Here is an 18,935-nt window from a genome sequence, read left to right as displayed (position 1 = left end):
TACAAATCCTGTAGCTCCTGAGAACTTTCCAGAACGGAGGATCTAACATGCAAGGAACTTAGGCAGATCTTTCTTCTTTGTGTGTCCCCGTGGAATGATGTGTGCTTACCTGTAAATGCTTCAGACAGATGTCCTTTTGTTTGCTGTGTGTGCTGTCATATGGTGGGGCTTCTAACCCTTCTCGGCGCCCAGTCAGCCTAGCTCAGTGGAGTGACAAGTCTGAAGCACCGCGGTGGCGTTTTCACTTTCTGTGGCTTTCCTGTTGCACAATCAGCGGGCCATGCCAAGTGTGACTTAGCTGGCACCCCAGCGCCCTGCAAACGGTCAAGTTTAGTGCAGAAAGACACACTCTGGAAAAGTGGAAAACAAAACCCGGAGTAAATATAAACTAGGAAACGGAAAGGGGTGTGGATGTGTGTGTGACCAGCTTGGTGACAGGGTTTTACACATACAACTGACAACCCAACAGTGTCACCTCCCCCACCCCAGGTGATCAGTGAATTGTGCCTGTGGGTCGAAGGAAATGTGTGAATACAGAAGGCACAACTTAGCCTCTGTCCTTGGTTCTGAGGGTCAGGGTTTGGCCGTGTGTCCCAGGGACAGTGTGCCTGTCACACGTTCCAGGGGAACCACACCATGTGCAGTCACCTGAAGTTACCTTACACCTGGCTTACCTGCCGGGAGTCCCGAGGTCACCAGGTCAGCTCCTGGTGGCAGCGGTGGTGGCCAGGGAGCTACCTGGGGCTGATCTTTGCCTAAAGGACACCCCAGTTCATGTGACTTGGCACTGGGCACCTTCAGGTTGATTTTGGGGGTGATCAGCTTGCTCTTCATTGTTGATGGATAAAAGAGGTGGGGTTTGGGGTGTTCAGTCAAGCAAGGCCCCAGATGGGCTGTTCCCCATCTGCATTTCTCAGCCATACTCCAGGTTTCCCTAAAGAGGTCGCACTGCTCCTGACCCCAGGGTTCAGACAAGCAGCAGTTTGGTGGCCGAAGCTGAGAGCAGCTGAGGGACCAGGAGTCCCACTGGCGGGCAGAGTGACAGAGCCCATCTCTGAGGAAGGAGTGGCTTCCTGGCATCTCAGGTGGATGGGACCTGCTTTCATCTGTAAGTGCGGGACTGTAGCTTGCCGTGAGCGAGTGACGCGCTGCTCTGGCGTCCGGGACGTGAGGGGTAAGACGGCCTCTGTCACCAGCTGTATCCCTTAAGACGGGAGTAGCGGCTCCTTCAGGTAACTGAGTGGGAAGCACACACATCAGAGCCACTGCGTTTGTCCCCAGCACCTGGTTAATTTGGTGGCATGCCTACACAGAGGTCTGTGCTCCTGACAAACCTGTCTAGCGCATCGCAGCCGAGGAGTAACATGGTGTCTCTGTGCGATGGACTTGGCTGACCTGTGTGTCACGTGTGCTGCAGTCGGTTTACTAGTAACTGTCCCTTTCACCAAATAGGCGTTTGTGTGGCTGGTTTTTGTGAACTCTGACATCTGAGTGACAAATGCCCCTGACTGGCCGCCACGGTCCCTGAGAACCCAGGAGCAGGCTTCCCAGGCCGTGGGCCTGCTGGCTCTGCGCTCCACCAGCTGTGCGGGGCCCCTCAGAGCCGCGGTCTTTTGCCCAGCAGTGCCTGGCACATGTGCTCACAGCACGCCCTGAGAAGACCTGAGAAAGCGGGTACAGTGTGATGTGTGCTGTGTGCTTGGAGGTGGGGGCCGGCAGCCAGTGGTGACAGAAGGAACCAGTGCACATGCCGCTGTTCTGGCTCGCATTTTCAGTATGGACCGAGCCGGAACTAACAGATGACCCAGATGTAGCCACTGGATCTGTGTCATGGTGTTCAGGCCCTTGGAAAGTGGCACCAGCAACTGGGGAGACTGCCACTGTCACTGCTCGCCACAGGACGGTGGTGAGCTTGCGAAAGCACACGCTCTCTTCCCGGATCGCCCCGGCAGCCGGCAGAGACACTCGACTTCAAGTTCCATATGTGTCCTCTCCAGGGACCTGGGGGTGGGACTAGGAGCTCTGAAATTAAAAAACGTGCCTCGTAGTATTTTATATTTACATTCCCCCAAAGCTCTTGCTGGGTAAAATGCTTTTGCTTCAGAAAAAATTCCCCGTCCTCATTTCTGCAAGGTGGCGTATGATGGCTTCAGCTGTTGCGTTTTCTTAACTTTCGTGGCTGAATAGCAAACACAAAGACATTATTATGGGGAATTGAAGTGGAATTTTGTGTGTTCGTCTTTTTCTGTTCCTTTTGAGAACAGTATACATGGTCTTTTATCTTCAAACCCCAGGACTTGCAGTGATGTGTCTGTCACTAAGTGTGCTTGAAAGTGTGTTTTCAGACGGGCAGTGCAGGGTAAGTCCTGGGGCCATGTGACATCATGGTCTTGTCACGAATTGCTCTTTGTAAACATGCTCTGATAGACCTCTGTCCTTCGGAGGCTGAAGTCTCCAGCTGCTTTCAAAGGTGCTGGATGTCAGTGACACCCGGGTCGTGCTCCAGCACTTACTGGCTGTCGTGCGTCTGGAAAACTGATATTGGTTACCGTGCACGCGTGTCACCTAGTAAAGCACTTGGGTGGACTTGTCCTTTTGTAACTTTGATCCTTTTAATGTACTGATTGGTGTTTGCACAGTGGCAACAGAATCTTAAATAATTTCTTGCATGTTATGCCTTTCAGCTAGTCTATGAAAATATATTCAATTTCGGCTACCTTCACAGAAAATGTTCATAAGCGCTTGGTTAGAATTCAGTCAGAGGGATTTTGACATGCTTATTTTCCCCCTATGTGCTATTTCTTAATGAAGGGATTTCGGGGGCCGGCTTCTGGGCTGAGCAGGATACCTGGGAAGGTAATGTTTAACAGGATGCCTATGGCTGACTGCACGTAGTTCTCTCTCTTTGTGTCCTTGGGCACAATTCTGTCTTTCATTTGATGGTGGGGACTTCTGGGCTCTTTCACAAAAAGCACAGAAGAAAGAGATAATGGTAGACAGGTATTAATTGCAGTCTGTTTTCTTATACTGGGAGAGAAATGTTGGTTTTAGGTAAGAGGCTGAAAAATAGGTCAGTGTGGGTATTGGGGGGCGAATACTGCCTTTGGCTATTGGTTAATGTGGAATAAAATACAGCTTATTTGTAGAAACAAATTTCAGTTAAAATGTATTTTGTAATCAACTAATGGGAATTTCAGAAATTATGTGCAGTAGTCCAGGAAGTGTTTCATAGTAAGAAAATAGAGTGACTTTTTGTACGATTGTTTGTTTTCACTGCTGATAATTTTTTTTAAATTAAAGATATTTACATTATACTGGATCGGTGATAGTTTCTACACTTTAGAGTTCAGGCTCACTAACAACCTATATGCCCCTTTTCAGGGGGATTTTTTCCCCCCTGTAGTTTATCTGAGGCCTTCTGATCTTCCATGTTTGGTTTAAAAATAGAAATATAGACGTCTCCATTTTCTCTGGTGTTCCCCAAGCTTTCAAGTGTTTCTGAATTACTCGAAATGGGGGCTTTGATCATCGTGGTACAGGATGTAAAAAGAGTCAAACTGAAAACTCACTGTTTTTCTGGTGCATGTAATGTGTAGCGAGTGATTTTTTCTGTCTAGTTTTCTGAAAGCTGAGAAGTCCCTCAGTGACGACAGACGTCATTGGAGCCGCCCAGTTTGGGGGTATGCAGTTTTAAGCTCCTGGAAAATCGGGCTCTTGATGGAAATGGTGACAGGACCGCTTACAGCAATCACATTGGGGCTGCTCCCAGCAGCAGGCCAGGGGCTCCAGCAGTACGTTTATCTGCAGGAAATCACAGAGTGAGCTCCCAGAGCCTGTTCCTTTTGTTTTTCTCTTTTGCAGTTTGGTGAGGCTTACGTTTTCAAGGACAAATAAGTTGACAAAGTCACTACTTAATGTAAGACTTGGGAAATAGTGGAAAACAGATCACCCTAATGCATTCATTTTGGAGACCAAAATAGAAAACAAGGGGCACTCATTTTCTTTTGATAGAAAAGAAATGCCTTCCTTTATTGTCAGATGGACTCCACTCTGGGTTTTTCAGGATCTGTTATTATGACTGCGGGAGCAACATGCCACATCCTCCCCGTTTATTCCTGGACTTTCTGAATGTGACTGGGAATTGTACTCATCTGCTCGACTGTTTCTCCACAAGGTCAGATTTGACTCCCAATCTTTGTGGTTTAGTAAAAGGACATTTGGGCAGCTTGTGTATTAATGTTAGTTTCTGTTTTCTTTTGGAAACATGATGGTGTACGATCCTCACTGTCAGGAAACCGTCTTCTGTTTGTACCTTGCATCTGGAGGTGGAGGTGGCACCCCTCTCTCTTCTTCTGAGCAGGAATTTCTTTGGGTTTTTGACAGCTTGTGGTAAACAACTTTATAAAAGGCAACCTACTTGCAGAACAGCATTCAGGTCACCCAAGCGCTTCAGCTGTAAATGGAGCGCCGATTCTAAAGCTGTGGTCTGAGGTACAGAACCAACATGAGTCTTGCTTAAATGATGAGGGAGTTTGCATAATCCCACCTTGTTATGCACAGTCTGTGGCATGGTTACATTTGGGGCCAACATGGTGGCACGTGTTTTGCTTTATTTGGAGGTGCTAAATAATTTAAAGGAGATCTTTATGTAAGAAAATGGAATTTTGTCACCATCCTATTGATGGTTTGTTCACATTACCTCGTGTTCTGAACAAAGCGAGGGTGAGACTCACCTTTAAAATGAGTGTTTTGGGGCAGAAATATGGGCGCACATGGTTCTTTGGGTGCTGGGAAAAGAGCCCTGTTGTCGGCAGTTGTGCGTTCCTAGGCCCTGGGATAGTGGGTTTGTGTCTTTTTTCCCCTCGTGGGGAAGTTGGGGGGGGCGGTTCTTGTCAATGCAGCCGATTCTGGTTGCCGTTGTTTTCACTTCTTGTTAGAGTGGAAATGTAGTTGGCGCATAATGGATTATTCATTGGTCCCAGCGAGCGGCCTCAAGGCCTTGTCGTCAGTGGTCCTTACTCTCCCCGCTGTGAATGGGTCACTTTATGGAGACACTCGGACCCTAGTCTGGGGACGATAAGCCTGGAATTGTTCATCTCAGGCAGATTGGTGTGTGGGGAGAGGAACTCCTTATTGTTGTTCTGGAATTTCTCCCTATTTGTTCAGAGAATGAGCTTTTTGTCTGCGCAGTTCATCAGCCCTGGCAGGGTGTTCATGATGTATTTTAACTCAGGGCTCATACGCTACAGTGTAACCAGTAAAGCCCGCTTCATTGTCTGCAGGAGAACAAACGCCGAGTATAGTGCAGCCCAGCACCCAGTGGGCGTGCCCTGTGGCCACCGCACACGGGCTGCCCAGAAAGTGCCCTTGAGAAGCGCACCGCAGGCGGAGCTGGAGACTTCTTTGTGACGCTGGGATTTGTCCTTTGCACTCCCGTCAGTGTCCCGAGCCTCCTGTCTGCTGGGAGAGCGTTTCTTTGTAAGGGCATCTCACTTACCTCTCAGTTCCCACATTTCCCAAGTTCTCCGGTCTCCGGTGCTCTGCATGCTGGACGCGGACCCACTAATTCTGCCTTTTGGGAGCCCGTTGTCTCCCCGAAGGTGACGAGAGGGAGAGAGAAGGATAAGTGTCCAGGAAAGCATGGCATCCAGGAAAGCAAAACTATTTCTCAGTATCACGATACGGTTGATCAATGGACCAGGAATGAAAAATACCCCACTAGAGAGCCTTTACAAACAACGCCAGCTTCCGGTTCAGCTTCCCTGACGTGAGAAACATGTCTCCCTGCAGGAAGTGCCCCCAGTTTTCCGGCAGCCCCCGCACCCCATCCTCACTTGAGTCTACCAGTCAGGGTTGGGTCACTTTCAAGAAACATATGGCATTGCTCTTTTATGAAGATTACTCTAAATGTTGGAGGTCATTTGAAAATTCACCTTCTGACTCTTTTTTCAGGGTAAGTGTTTGATAGAATTGACTTTGATAGTGTGGGGGAAATCAGTACAAAACTGGCTGGCTTTTGCTTTGTGTTGGTTTAATTCACAGCAGACGGTGGCAAGATTTGCCGTAGAACAAGAGACACGCTTACTGTTTAAAAATATAGGATATTTTATCCTCCCTCCCCCGATAACGCCAGATTTGACTGGTCAGAAAGTGACTGTTTGAAGCATGTAAGAGAGCACTCAGCGGCATTCCTGGGGGTGCCTCGGGAAGCCATGGAGCCATCCTCTTGAACACCCAGGTAAGCGCAGGCTGGTAGTGGCACCGCGCTCACTGCCTGCTGCCACCCAAGCCTCCCATGTCAGCTAGCAGTCACTTAAAATAAACACTGCTTTTCATTTGAACAGTTTCATATTGTTCAGACGGTTTTTCATTGAATTTCAAATCCTAGGATTAGCAAAAGGTAATTTCCCCACTGCATTCCTTAGAGCCCTCTGAGCTTCCTGGGGTCTGGGCGGGGGAGGGAGGTCGGTGGGCGTCCACAGGCTCCCCCAGAGCCGCTCTGCTTTCAGTTGTTTTCCTGAGGTCACAAGTAGGAGTCATTCCTTTTAACTTGTTCTGTGAAAAACTTCCAAAATGCATAAAAAATAAAGTAGCTGACAAACACGCACACACCCACCATCTAGATCCTGCAGTTGTTAGCATTTTGATGTACGTGTATCTGCCTTCTTGCTCTTTTTTGTAAACCCCCTCTGAAGTAAGAAGGTTCGCTCATGCTAGCAACCTAAGGCAGGTCCCAGCCGTGGTCAGGTCATGTCCAGTCCCAAGTCCTGGCTGAGCGTCTTCCTAGGAGGGCCTGGAGCTGCCCCTGGGCCGTGTTTGTGGTGACAGGGGACTTGGTAATTGTGTTAAACAGCCTGTGACAGTACGGTCACCTGGGCCCAGTGACTCCACGGGGGTTACTGTGGAGCAATTTCAAATTTAGCCACCTAAGCATTTGGTAGTGTGTCCTTTTGAATTGATCAAACCAAATATTGTCATTGCCAGTGACCAAGTCTCTTTGGGCACTGCACTGCCATCTCATTCATTCATTCTACAGTCATTAATTAATTATGGGGCCTGACATGTGCGGACCACGTGTTGTATGCTACACATCATACCTTGTGTGCATTAGTTTAAATCTCACAAAATACCATAAGTCATATTACCATCATTTACATTTTAAAGATGAACAGATGGGCTAAGACACTTGCCCAGAGTCACACAGCTGATCCAAGTGAGTGGCACAGCAGAGTTTGACTTCTGGTCGTCTGACTTTGAAGCTCCAGGTCTAGGCTACGTCTCCCAGCGCTGTGGTGCCCGCCCACTTTACAGCTGGCACTGTACTCGCCTGGCACTCGGGGGAGAGAGCGAGATATTCTGTGAGCCTGCCCTCATAATGTATGCATCTGACACACAGGTGGGTGACGGATTAAAGAAACAGTAACAGTAACGTGTCCAACACGTGCTGGGATAGGGCCGGGGCCATACCGAGTCCTGGGGTGTAGGCAGGGCGCTTGGTCATGGACTCGGGTGCAGGGGTGCGGCCCCTACACGGGGAGGCGGGAGGACTTGGGTCTCATCCGAAGGGCATGGAAACCTGTGACGTCTCAGAGAGACCAGCCAAGTCTGCATTCTGGAACTGATTTTTGGCTTGACAAAAACGCAGCCAATGGGACACAGCTATGGTTGGGTGCTGGCGGGAGGCAGAGGACGGAGCTCAGGCAGACCATCGTGTTTGTGGGTGTGTTCTCGGGACCAGGGAGTCACCTGCACCCTTTGTGCTCATCCCAGACCAGCCTGGACTCCCCTTGGAAGACCTAGCTGTGTCTGGCCAGTGCAGCCATCACTTCCCTCCCTGCACTTCAGATACTTCCACCTGCCCTGCTGGAGATGGCCAGGGCGCTGTTTTCCAACTGTGTGTTTACGCGGTGTTTCTCTTTCTGACTTCTGGGTTCCTGGAAGCTAAGCCTGTTTCTTCGTCACCCTTAAACTTTAGACTCCCAGATGTGGCCCGGCGCACAGTGGGCCCGCAGGGCTTGTGATGAGCCCCTTCTTAAGTGTGACCCTGTCCCGCAGCCCCGTGGGGTCCGAGCCCAGACGAGCTGTGCTGGTAGGAGGTTCGCACTTATGTCTTTCTAGGTCTCTCAGCTGTGGTGAAGGGCCGTTCCTGCAGGCTGTGTCCGGAGCTTGGCTTCAGAGGTTTGCGCACAGGAGTCCCTAGTGCAGGTGGTGGGCACTGGTCCTCAGTTCAGTGGGTCATCTGGTACGCTTCAGGAAGTGACTTCTCTGGACTGCGTTACATCGAACACACAGTTCCAAGGGTCCTCACATTCAGAAGCGATTTATTCGATGAGACATGTGCCCACAGATTAAATTCACCCCAAACTCAGTGAGTGTAAGCAGCCTCTGAGAGGCTCTTCATTTCGTCGCGTTTTGCAGGTGAAGGGTGTCTGAGGTGTGGCAGTGACCTTGTGTATGTAGTCAGACCTCGTACTTCCTTTACGTGTTCACTGGGTTAGTTTTGAAAGTTTAGCTACAATTTTATTTTCATAACTGTTATATTTTGCCCTCTTAAACCCCTTCCCACATCCATTATGATGCAGTTTTGTTGTAAATACACATTTTTTATTTTCTTTAATATACATTTTACTGTTTCCTATTTTTTATAAATGTGACTAACCATTTTTAAAATAAAATGTACTGAAAATTACATAAGGCATTTTAAAAAGGTAGCTTCAAACTGTTCATTGCATCTCTACGGAAACACACACACACACACACTGAGACATTCATTGGAAATCTATTTTAAAACCCTAATCAGCAAGCCATTTTTATGCCTAAACAATTAAATTACAGTCTTGTCTGGCAAGGTCCCAATGACAGCCTTGGAAAAAGTTTGTAACACAATAACAAAACTATGATTCATTACAGGCAGAACATGCGTATGCATTCCAGTGGGGCTGTACTTCATGTGCACGTATACCTGGGGGTGGCGTTTGTCATACGTCATTCCCCCACTCCCCAGTATTTGTGTTGCTGGAAGGCTTTTTATTCCCTCTGGGTAAAAAGCTAGCATTTGTTTACACATTTATGAGGCTCGTCATCTTTAGGGTGGTGTTTTTCAGGGAGAGTCGGAACACCAAAGCACGTTTGTCTGCAAGAGTAAAGTAGAGGCAGCGTGGTAGTGACATGCATCAGGCTGGAACCGAGCAGTGTCACACTTCCACAGGGGGACGTCCAGAGGTGCACCACTCCCCACCAGGGGCACAAGTAAATGGGGAGAAACCCTCTGAGACCCTCCCTCTCAGAGGCCAGTGGGCTTTTGAAAAAGGGAGCAAAGCTGGTGGTGCCAGGAGGCCGACAGCGTCCCCATTACCCCTCTTACTGGGACAGCTTCCCGGGGCGCGTTTTTAACTTGGAAGTTCTGATGACAGCATTCTTGTTCTTTTTGGGAAAAGAAGTGATGACTTTGTCTTAAATAGCCATTTTTCTGGCAGCCAAAAAGAATGATCACAAAGGTCTGTTGATTTGGCCCCGAAGGAGAGCTAGTTGCACAGAAGGAATTACGTTTTTGACTGTTTCTTTAAAGGTTTGCAAGAAACTTCATTAGTGTACTGTGGGCATCGGGACGGAGCCGCTGAGAGGGAGTTTTGTTGATGTTATGATTTCCTCAAGAAGATGGTGTTTTGGGCTGAAATAGTCACTACCGTTACAGCATTTTTTTCCATTTCTACATTTCTCCCTTCCAAATATCTTTCAGTTCTTTAAAAATGCACCCCATACAGTTGGCACAGGGATTTACAGAGGGGTCATTTTGAAAGATGGTGGTGGTTGGGCAGAGAAGTGGGAGCCCAAGGAGATGAGCTGTTTGGGGTCACGGGGGTGCCGTCATGCCCTTACTTGGACTCCTGTAATGGGGACCCTGTTGGCTTCAGGCATAGCTTTGAAGCTAGTTTCAGAGGGAGCCTCAGAAGAAATAGAAACTATATTCTGTAGTCTTTGGGCTTCTTCAGGAAACGTGTCCAGGCTTTGGCTGGGGGTCAGGGTGCTGGGGAATCGAAAACTTAAATGGATTTCTCAGCAAGCAAACTGGCCGCAGGAAGCCTTTGCAGACATGCAGGAGATTCTGAGGCCCCTACGGAGAGAAGGAGAGCGGTGCCGTCATACTAAATCTTGTTGTACTCCTAGCGGCCTGGATGCTGGAGGTGGCCGGGGCTGTGATCACCTGTGACCCGCTGCGATGGCCTGGAGGGCAGCACGCTGTCTGGTATTCGTTGCAGGTGTGGCAGGTGTGGCAAGCGTGCACTGTCAGGCACGTGTGGTGGGCGTGCAGTGTCAGGCGGGTGTGGTGGGCATGCAGTGTGAGGCGCGTGTGGCGGGCGTGTAGTGTCAGGCGCGTGTGGCGGGCGTGCACTGTAAGGCCGGTGTGGTATTACTCACGCACTGTTCACTGCACTGTTTCAGGGGATTTGAGTGGCGATCAGAGGAGGGGCTGGGGGGACACATGGCTGCTTCATGTCATGTCTTGACTTTCAGGACCTCATGGAGGAGGAGCTGTGCTTAGGGGGTGAAGCATGCCCCCTGAAAGCCAGGCAGCTGGTTAATGGAGGGCCAGGGCTCCCAGGGTCCACTCTGTACCTCTCAGCACTGGCCGAGACCCCAGGACCTGCCTTACCTGGATGTCATGGAGATGGGTCTCCATGTGCCCAGCCCAGAGCTGCCACGTGGCTTGGAAAGAGCCCCTTGAATTGGAGAATGTGGTGGCTTTTCATATCCTTTATGGACCTTTAGTGGTCCAGTGGAGTCCAAAATTATTTCAGTGCCAACAGTTTCCAGTGTTTCAGTTGTTTTTTTCCCCTCTGTAAACTTATTTCTGTATGGTTCTTTAAACTCCTGAGATTTTTATACCCAGATTAGGTCACTAAATTAAATATAAATAGTATGTTTTATTCATGCTTTTATATATTACATCACATTCAGCTTTTGAGGGGATGAAATAAGCCCTGGGATCGAAGCGGATGTGTGCAAACCATTTGCCTTATAAAATCATCCTAAATAATATACAGCCACCCACAAACTTGTGCTAAGACTAAAACTGCTTGGAAAAATAATTTAAATTAGCTTAAAATGTCATTAAGACGTGTTCTCGTTAACTTCCTTTTTTTTTTTTTTTGCGGGGGTTATTCATTCATGTTGTTTGAGTCATTGATTTTGGGGCTCCCGGTCCCATCAGGAGGACCCTATGTACATCTGCTAGTCTGACAGGTACAGGACACCTGCCTGTGCAGCTCGGCTTCTGGCCTTTACAACTCGCCAGAGTTTGCTGGTCAGACTGCATTGCTTCTTTACATGCCTGGGAAGCATGCTCACAGGGGGCTTTCTCGAAAGGTGTTTCAGAATGCATAATTCTAACTCAGATTTCACCTTTCTGCGGGCCTGTGGAGGAGGCGTTTGGAGGGAGCTGGAGGGATGCTGGGTTTTCACAAGGCCTGTGCTGGACAGCGTCTCCACCCTCGGCAAAGTGGAGGAAGGACAGTGTGAGGCGCTCAGAACTCAGCGCCTTGGGGGTGTTTGGGGGATGCACCTGTTGCTCCTCCTTTCTGTGGCCAGTATTCTTTTCGGTGTCTGCTCCGGTGGAAGCATGGCAGGTGGGACCACCCAGAGTAAGCAGGGAGTCGCTGGCCAGGTTCTTCTGGGAGAGAACCTCTCATATTTGAACAGAAAATGGGCATCAACACACTGGTTCAAAACCAGAAACACAGAGCTTCCTCACATTTTGTCAGCTTTTCAATCTGAGTTCTTAGTGTGTATGACGTTGGGACTCTAAAAACATGGCTTCCTGTCCACGTGGAGCTTTTTGAAAGAAAATCTGCCCTTCTGGGTGCCTTTGGGTGCAAGTCTGGAGAGCCTGCCCGTGGTGACTCTTACTTCTGCCCGGAGAGGAGAAGGACGAAGCTCCCCAACCTGGGTTGCTGTGTGGGCTCGTGCCCCCCACCCTCCCGCCCTCCCGCCTCCCGTCAGAACACCGTCCTGAAAGGCACCCGGTCTCCCATCCCTTCTTGTGGGCTCACTGTTTCATTTATGTTCCACTTCTCGCAAGTCAGATGGAAATTCCTGTTTGGAATGCACACAGTGGCTTTTCAGTGTGTACCATTTGGGGCTCACGTGGTGGTTTACAGGCATTTGGCTGGCTTTCCCGCAGCACAGAGGCTTACCCGCTGGGTGCCAGGTACAGCACTGGGCACCCCTTGTCCACTCAGCGGAGACCTGTGCTCAGGCTGCTGGAAACGCCCAGGTGCCTGGAGGAGCGGCTCAAACCAGCGCCTGCCCTTCATTCTCTGGAGGGCAGACGGGCATGAAAGTGACGGTGATGAAGCAGTGTGACACCTGCTGTCACCAGGGAGAGGCAGGACCAGCCTCCCTGGGGAGGAAGGCACTGTGGGAATCTGACCTGTGGAGAAGTGGGGAGGCCGCCTGACTTCCCGGGGTCATCAGGGGATTCTGCACCCAGGACTCAGCCCTCTGGCTAGAATTTAGGGTGCCTTTGGGGGGAGAGCAGGAGAAAAGAGACAGGACCAGGACAGGAAGGGCATTGTAAGGTGTGCCTAGGAATTTGGGCTCTCTAAGAGGCGGCGAAGACTGAATGCTGCTGTGGAAATGGTCTCGTGGTCACACTCCTGGAAGTGGCGTCAGTGGGGCAGCCAGCGTCAGCGGCTGGTTCGGGGCACAGATCGTGAAGGAGCTGAGGGTTCCCGTCCTGCACTCCCTTGCCTCTCTTTTACTACATGATCTGTGTTCTTAACTGAAGCCTCACTTCCCACCATCTGCACACCTTACTAAGTGTCTTCACAATGGGACTGCCTGGCAGCTCACTTACCACCCGCAGGCGCCCTGTCCCCCCATTGTTCTCTGCCCCCCGTCCCTGTCTCCTCCATTTCTCTGCGCCTCATTCCCATGCTCTCCTCGTCCTGTAGCTGTTTCTCACACATGTAGGAAGTCTGACCCGTCTTTCATTAAAGACTGTATCTTTTTGATAAAAGTTACTTTAGTGCAAAATCATTTCCAGTGTTTTATTGTAGTGAGTTAGCACATGGTTATTACCAATAGTTAATTGCTTAATTTTTGATCTTTGAAAGGAAAGCAGCTCCTTGTATGTCTCTTAGGACTTTTGTTGGTGTCCCTTTAATTTGGACTAGGTTGATATTTTTAAGAAGAGGTGTGTTGCTCACCGTCTGTGGATGTCACTGTGTCCTTTTCCCGTGGGGAGCCTTGTTCCTAAGCTCTCTGTGTCTTTTCTGTTCCAGGTGCTTGCGGCCATCCGCCATGCTGTCCAGGTAGGACATGCAGGACGTCGTGGCAGGCGCATCTCTGCAGCTGGGCGGCAGAAGGCTCCTCTGAACATGGAGAGATAAGACCTGGTCCCGCAGGCCTGCCTGACAAAAAGCCGTGCCCGCTGGGGCTGGGCGAGCCCCTGTCCCCAAGATGGATCGCAACCAAGAGGCCGAGATGGAGCTGAGAAGGGGTCCCAGCCCCACCAGGGCCAGCAGGAGCCCGGAGATGGACGGGGACAAGGCCGTGAGCCACAGCTGCTGCATCTGTGGCAAAAGCTTTCCCTTCCAGAGCTCCCTGTCCCAGCACATGCGCAAGCACACGGGGGAGAAGCCCTACAAGTGCCCCTACTGCGACCACAGGGCTTCCCAGAAGGGCAACCTGAAGATCCACATTCGCAGTCACCGCACGGGGACTTTAATCCAGGGCCACGAGCCTGAGGCTGGCGAGATGCGTGTGTCTGAGGGCCTGGGTGGCTGCACCAGCCCCACGAAAAGCACGTCGGCCTGCAACAGGATCCTGAACGGCGCCACGCAGGGGGATAACAGCAAGATCCTGCTGAGGAGCAGCAAGAAGGAGGCGGAAGGCTCTGCGGGCGCCACGGAGGACGGCAGGGCCGCGGCGCAGTGTTCCTTCTGCAGGAGCAGGTTTGAGCGCAAGAAGGACCTGGAGCAGCACGTGCAGCAGGCGCACAAGCCCTTCAAGTGCCGGCTGTGCTCTTACGTGACACTCAGGGAGGAGTCCCTGCTGAGCCACGTGGAGAAGGACCACATCACGGCGCAGGTGCCCAGAGGCGAGGCCTGCGTGGAGAACGGCAAGCCCGAGCTGCCCCCCGGCGAGTTCCCGTGCGAGGTGTGCGGCCAGGCCTTCAGCCAGACCTGGTTCCTGAAGGCGCACATGAAGAAGCACAGGGGCTCCTTCGACCATGGCTGCCACATCTGCGGCCGAAGGTTCAAAGAGCCGTGGTTCCTGAAAAACCATATGAAGGCACACGGCCCCAAGGCGGGGAGCAAGAACAGGCCCAAGAGCGAGCTGGATCCCATCGCCACCATCAACAACGTGGTGCAGGAGGAGGCCATCGTCGCCGGCCTGGCCCTCTACGAAGTCTGCACCAAGTGCGGGAACCTGTTTACAAACCTGGACAGCTTGAACGCCCACAACGCCGTGCACCGCCGGGTGGAGGCGGGCCGGACGTGGGTCCCAGCCAGCGAGGGCGCTCCGCTCGGCCCCGTGGACTCCCAGGAGCTCTTCCTCCAGTGCCTGAACCTGTGTCCGGCCGGGACCGCGGCGCCCGCCCTGGGACAGGCCGGCCAGCGAGTGGCCGAGCTGGACCCGGTCAACAGTTACCAGGCCTGGCAGCTGGCCACCAGGGGCAAGGTGGCGGAGCCGGCTGAGTACCTCAAGTACGGGGCGTGGGACGAGGCGCTAGCTGGGGACGTGGCCTTTGACAAGGAGCGGCGCGAGTACATCCTGGTAAGCCAGGAGAAGCGCAAGCGCGAGCTGGAGCCTGGCACGCAGGGCCCCCCACGCAAGAGGGCAGGTGCCCCTGGGGACTCCGCGCCCGGGCCCCCGGAGCCCCGGCCCACCGCGCGCCCCAGCCGCCGCGCCGCCGCCCCCGCCGGCCAGGGCAAGTCTTCCGAGTGCTTCGAGTGCGGCAAGATCTTCCGCACCTACCACCAGATGGTGCTGCACTCCCGTGTGCACCGCCGCGCGCGCCGCGACAGGGACAGCCCCGCAGACCGTGCGCCCCGCGCCCGTTGCGGTTCGCTCAGTGAGGGAGACTCAGCCTCGCAGCCCAGCAGCCCCGGCTCGGCCTGCGCCGCCGCCGACTCCCCTGGCTCCGGACTGGCAGAGGAGGCCGCCGAAGACAGTGGAGAGGAGGGCGCAGCTGACCCTGCACCAGGTGAGCGCATGCGCCCGAGCAGCCAGGGCTAAGGTGGTTGGTCAAGCCCAGGTGACTCAGGCCCAGGTAGTCCTGGCGCCCAGGGAACCCATGCCCAGGTAGTCTGGGCTCAGGTGGCTCTGCACTCAGGTGGCCCTTGCCCAGATATCCCATGCCCTGGTGGCCCCATGCCCAGGTGGCCCAGCCCCAAATGCCTGCAGCTAGGTGGCTCAGGACCAGGTAGGCTTGGCTCAGTGTTTTGCACCTAGGTAGCCCTGTGCTTGGGTATCCCTTCCCAAGGTATGTCTGAATGGAAGAGGTCCAGGCCCAGTAGCCCTGCATGCAGGTGGCTCAGGTGATCCAGGTGCTCAGATAGACCTGGCTCCCAGGTAACCAGTGCCCAGATAGTCAGGGCTCAGATAACCCTGTACCCAGGTGGCCCAGGCCCAGCAGCCCCCCAGCCGGGTGGCTTATTGTCCTGCACCAAATATTCCTGTGCCCAAGTAGCCCTGTCTCAGGTACCCCGTGTCCAGGTAGGCTGGGCTCAGGCAGGCCTGCACTCAGGTGGCCCTGAGCTCGGGCTGGCGGGCGCAGACACAGATGCCTGTCAACTCCACTTCAGGCTCCTTTTTGTTCACTGCCCATACATGTTTGCATAAATGAGCACCTTTAATCCACTGAGTTGGTGGTCTCTCTGGGACACTAGTCATTTGAGTTAAGAACAGGTGGCAGACCTCCCACCAGTCCTAGGGCAGTCCCAGGCCTCTCTCTCACCACACAGTGTGCACACGCGTGCACACACAAGGGAACTGGCGCATAAGGCACAGGCACACACACGTACACTTCCTCTGCCCGCTCCGCCCCGCACCAGGCAGCCAGTGAAAGAGTACCTTCGAATCCGTCTGCGCTTATAATTAATCTCCCTGGATTCTAGTAAACCCTGTGGGTTTAGAACAGCTAATTGGCACAGCTTACTTTCCAAGCAGCAGCTATGTAAACATTTAAAGATGCTTGGCAAACTTTGTTGTCATCATTTTCCTACTTTTTATCAGTTGTAAACATTTTGATACTTTTCATTGTTTTTTGTTTTGGGTGATCCTTGCAAGTTACAGAACTTGTAACTTTCTGCACACAACCAGGAATGTCTCCTCACTCTTTGAAAACCTATTAATGGCTGTTGCTTTTACCTGAGAGGTCAGGGGTGGTGGAAGCCCAGTGGCTTCAGCGGGACTATTTCTCTTTCTAAATGTGTACGCACGTGTGTAGGGACACAATCACACATTATGCTTGGGCCCGCATTTCCCATTTCATTGCTTAGTCATTAACCGTGAGGAGCAGCAGGAGGCTACATTGTTCTCTGAAAACACCAGGCTTGTTCCTGGAGCTTTTCTGGATTCTTCCGACAGTTTATCATGTAAAACCTGGTGAAGCCAGTTGTGACCCCAGGGTGGCATTTTAATTCTTGGTTTCACTCTTTTAAAAACTTCACAACTAGAGATTTTTCTTGGTCTTTTCCAGTAATACGATGACTCCTGTTTGGGGCACGTTGCATAAAATATTAGGGTAGCTCTAAATCTTATTTATTTGTTTGTTTTTTTACTTTAAGACAGATATTTTTAATACTTGCAAAAATTCTTGGGCCTGGTCCCTGTTGATTGTGGTGGCAATCAATGGAGCTAATTCAGTAGTGCTGTTAAAGTCAAGATGTTGGAAAGATCAAACTATTCTCACTATAATTAGACTTTGTTCTTCTCAGGTTCACTAATTTTAGAGATTTATCATTTACTTAATGAGAGTATATATATTTTTTCTCTATATCTAACTTATTTTTTGAGACATTTAATGCCTCAGTTGATTCTGTAACAACATTACATATGGTAGTTGAGTTTAATGTGTCACCAATAGATTCACCAGAATATTGTAGCTTATTGAGAAACTAGAAAAAGAAATTCATGGCACTACTGTGGCCGAAACCGTTGAAGAACATTGTAGGTCTGCTCGCGTCACTTTTTTTAGCCCCAGAGGACAGTATCTTTTCTCCTAAAAATACAAAGTTTTCAATCATAGCAGCCGTTAAGGGTCTAGTAGAGCATTACATTGCTGGTTCATGGATGCACCGCAAGGAGAGACACGTGTTATATGGATTTAATACTCACGAAATACTCTCATTAGAGGGTTTGGCTAAGGTTTCTGAAGCAGCTACTTCAGAAAAACAGACCAGTGTTTTGGGTTCTGTCTTAGGATCTGTGCCTTTCTTTTCTTAAAAATATGCGTGCAACTTTGGAAAATGCTCTCTTTTCCTGTTACTAAAAGATTACTTAGATCTTTAGACGTTTTAAATGACTTTAAGTTCTCATAGAACTTTGGTGGGGTGACTGCTTAAAATCATTAGGACAAATATGGAGAAATTGGGGGACAAAAGATCACTGTCTTCCCCCTAACAATGAGTCAGCTCCTGTGGCAGCAAAGTTGACATTAGAATTCAAATCTTTGTGATCCTTCCAGTAAATCCGCATTGCATCATAATCTTACCCAGAGAGTTTTGGACATTCAGGAGTGGACGTGAGTGCTACTTCTGCATCTGGAGATAATTTGCATTATCAGATTAATCGAAAGAAACGTCTTTATTTCATGAAAGGTTCGTTGTCTGTGGAATGTTACCGTTGATTCCTTTGGAGAACTCTGATTGTCACAGATGTTTGTTTCCTCGTAAGACTGGGTGCCGGCAGCCCTCGTCACTAAGGTAAAATAGTAGAACAAAGATGTGAATAAAAGTCAATAATTTGAAATGTGTTACTGAGCTAGACTTTAATCCTCCCTCAAGAAAGTGACCTGGCACGGCTGGAAAGTACACTTTTGGAGTTCACAAAAATTAATTCTTTTCATTAGGGAAGAGGTGTATTGAAAGGGCATATCATTGACGTTTATAACATTTCCAAACACAAAGCAGACTCAGGGCGCTTAGAAGTTATCACTGAGGACAAGTGACAGTTGCTTCACAAATAAACAAACCTAAGTCGTGTTCTGCTCAGAAAGAATTCCGATGAATTAGGGGTGATGGGAGGCCACTGAGCATGTCTGGAAGGGTCTGCCCAGGCACCAGGGCTGTTAGAGTTGGTGCCGTCATGAGAAGCACCTCCTGATAGCCTTGCCTGGTGCTGGGGGCCATCACAGGTGTTTGCACCTGCCTCAATGCAAAATACAAGGAGCCTGTCCCTGCTCTTAATCTGGGTATCGTTTCGGCTAAAACTTATGTGACTACCCCAGCTTAACCTCTTCTAGAACATGGAATCCACAATCAGTTGCGCCTACCCTCTCTATTTATCTCTGAAGAGTCACTGTCTCTTAATAGTAAAACCCCAAGATTTAGATGACGTCATGCAAAATTGTAAGTATTTGTTTTTGACCAAACAAGATGGCAAACTGCGTGGCTCAACCTGGTAAGATAAAGGGCTTAGGACAAGCAGCACAGCACAGCATCACATGGAGTTTGAGGAATTAAGGAGACAGTTTTCAAAAATAGAAAATGCGGCCAAAGGGACAACAGATAAGTAAAGGAAGAAATAGATTTGCTACCACAAGTCTCCATTTTCCTGCGTCTCTGCTGGCTGCCTCTCCAGGCTGACACTCTCACACATCTTAGAGCTCACGGTCTTTCCTCCTGATGGGAAGGAGATCCAGTCTTTTGGCTATAAATTGTGAGCTGAAAGACTGGCCACTCGTCCCTGTGTGTGGATGGCCAGCG

At 50.5% G+C, this 18,935-nt stretch overlaps 1 protein-coding gene across 7 annotated transcripts in view; it reads left to right on the top strand.

Moving 5' to 3' along the window:
* The window catches only part of ZNF516 (zinc finger protein 516), a 113,179-nt gene that overhangs the window by 31,782 nt on the left and 62,462 nt on the right, over positions 1 to 18,935 (top strand). For all 7 annotated transcript variants that reach the window (XM_033087167.1, XM_033087164.1, XM_033087168.1 and 4 more), the window contains exon 2: positions 13,284 to 15,211. In XM_033087167.1, coding sequence (XP_032943058.1) covers positions 13,462 to 15,211 — 1,750 coding nt within the window. In that variant the 5' untranslated portion in view covers positions 13,284 to 13,461. The remainder of the gene's footprint in view (positions 1 to 13,283; positions 15,212 to 18,935) is intronic.

Source organism: Rhinolophus ferrumequinum, chromosome 19 (genome assembly GCF_004115265.2).
Source record: "Rhinolophus ferrumequinum isolate MPI-CBG mRhiFer1 chromosome 19, mRhiFer1_v1.p, whole genome shotgun sequence".
Lineage (NCBI taxonomy): Eukaryota > Metazoa > Chordata > Mammalia > Chiroptera > Rhinolophidae > Rhinolophus > Rhinolophus ferrumequinum.
This window is presented reverse-complemented; position numbering and strand designations above follow the sequence as displayed.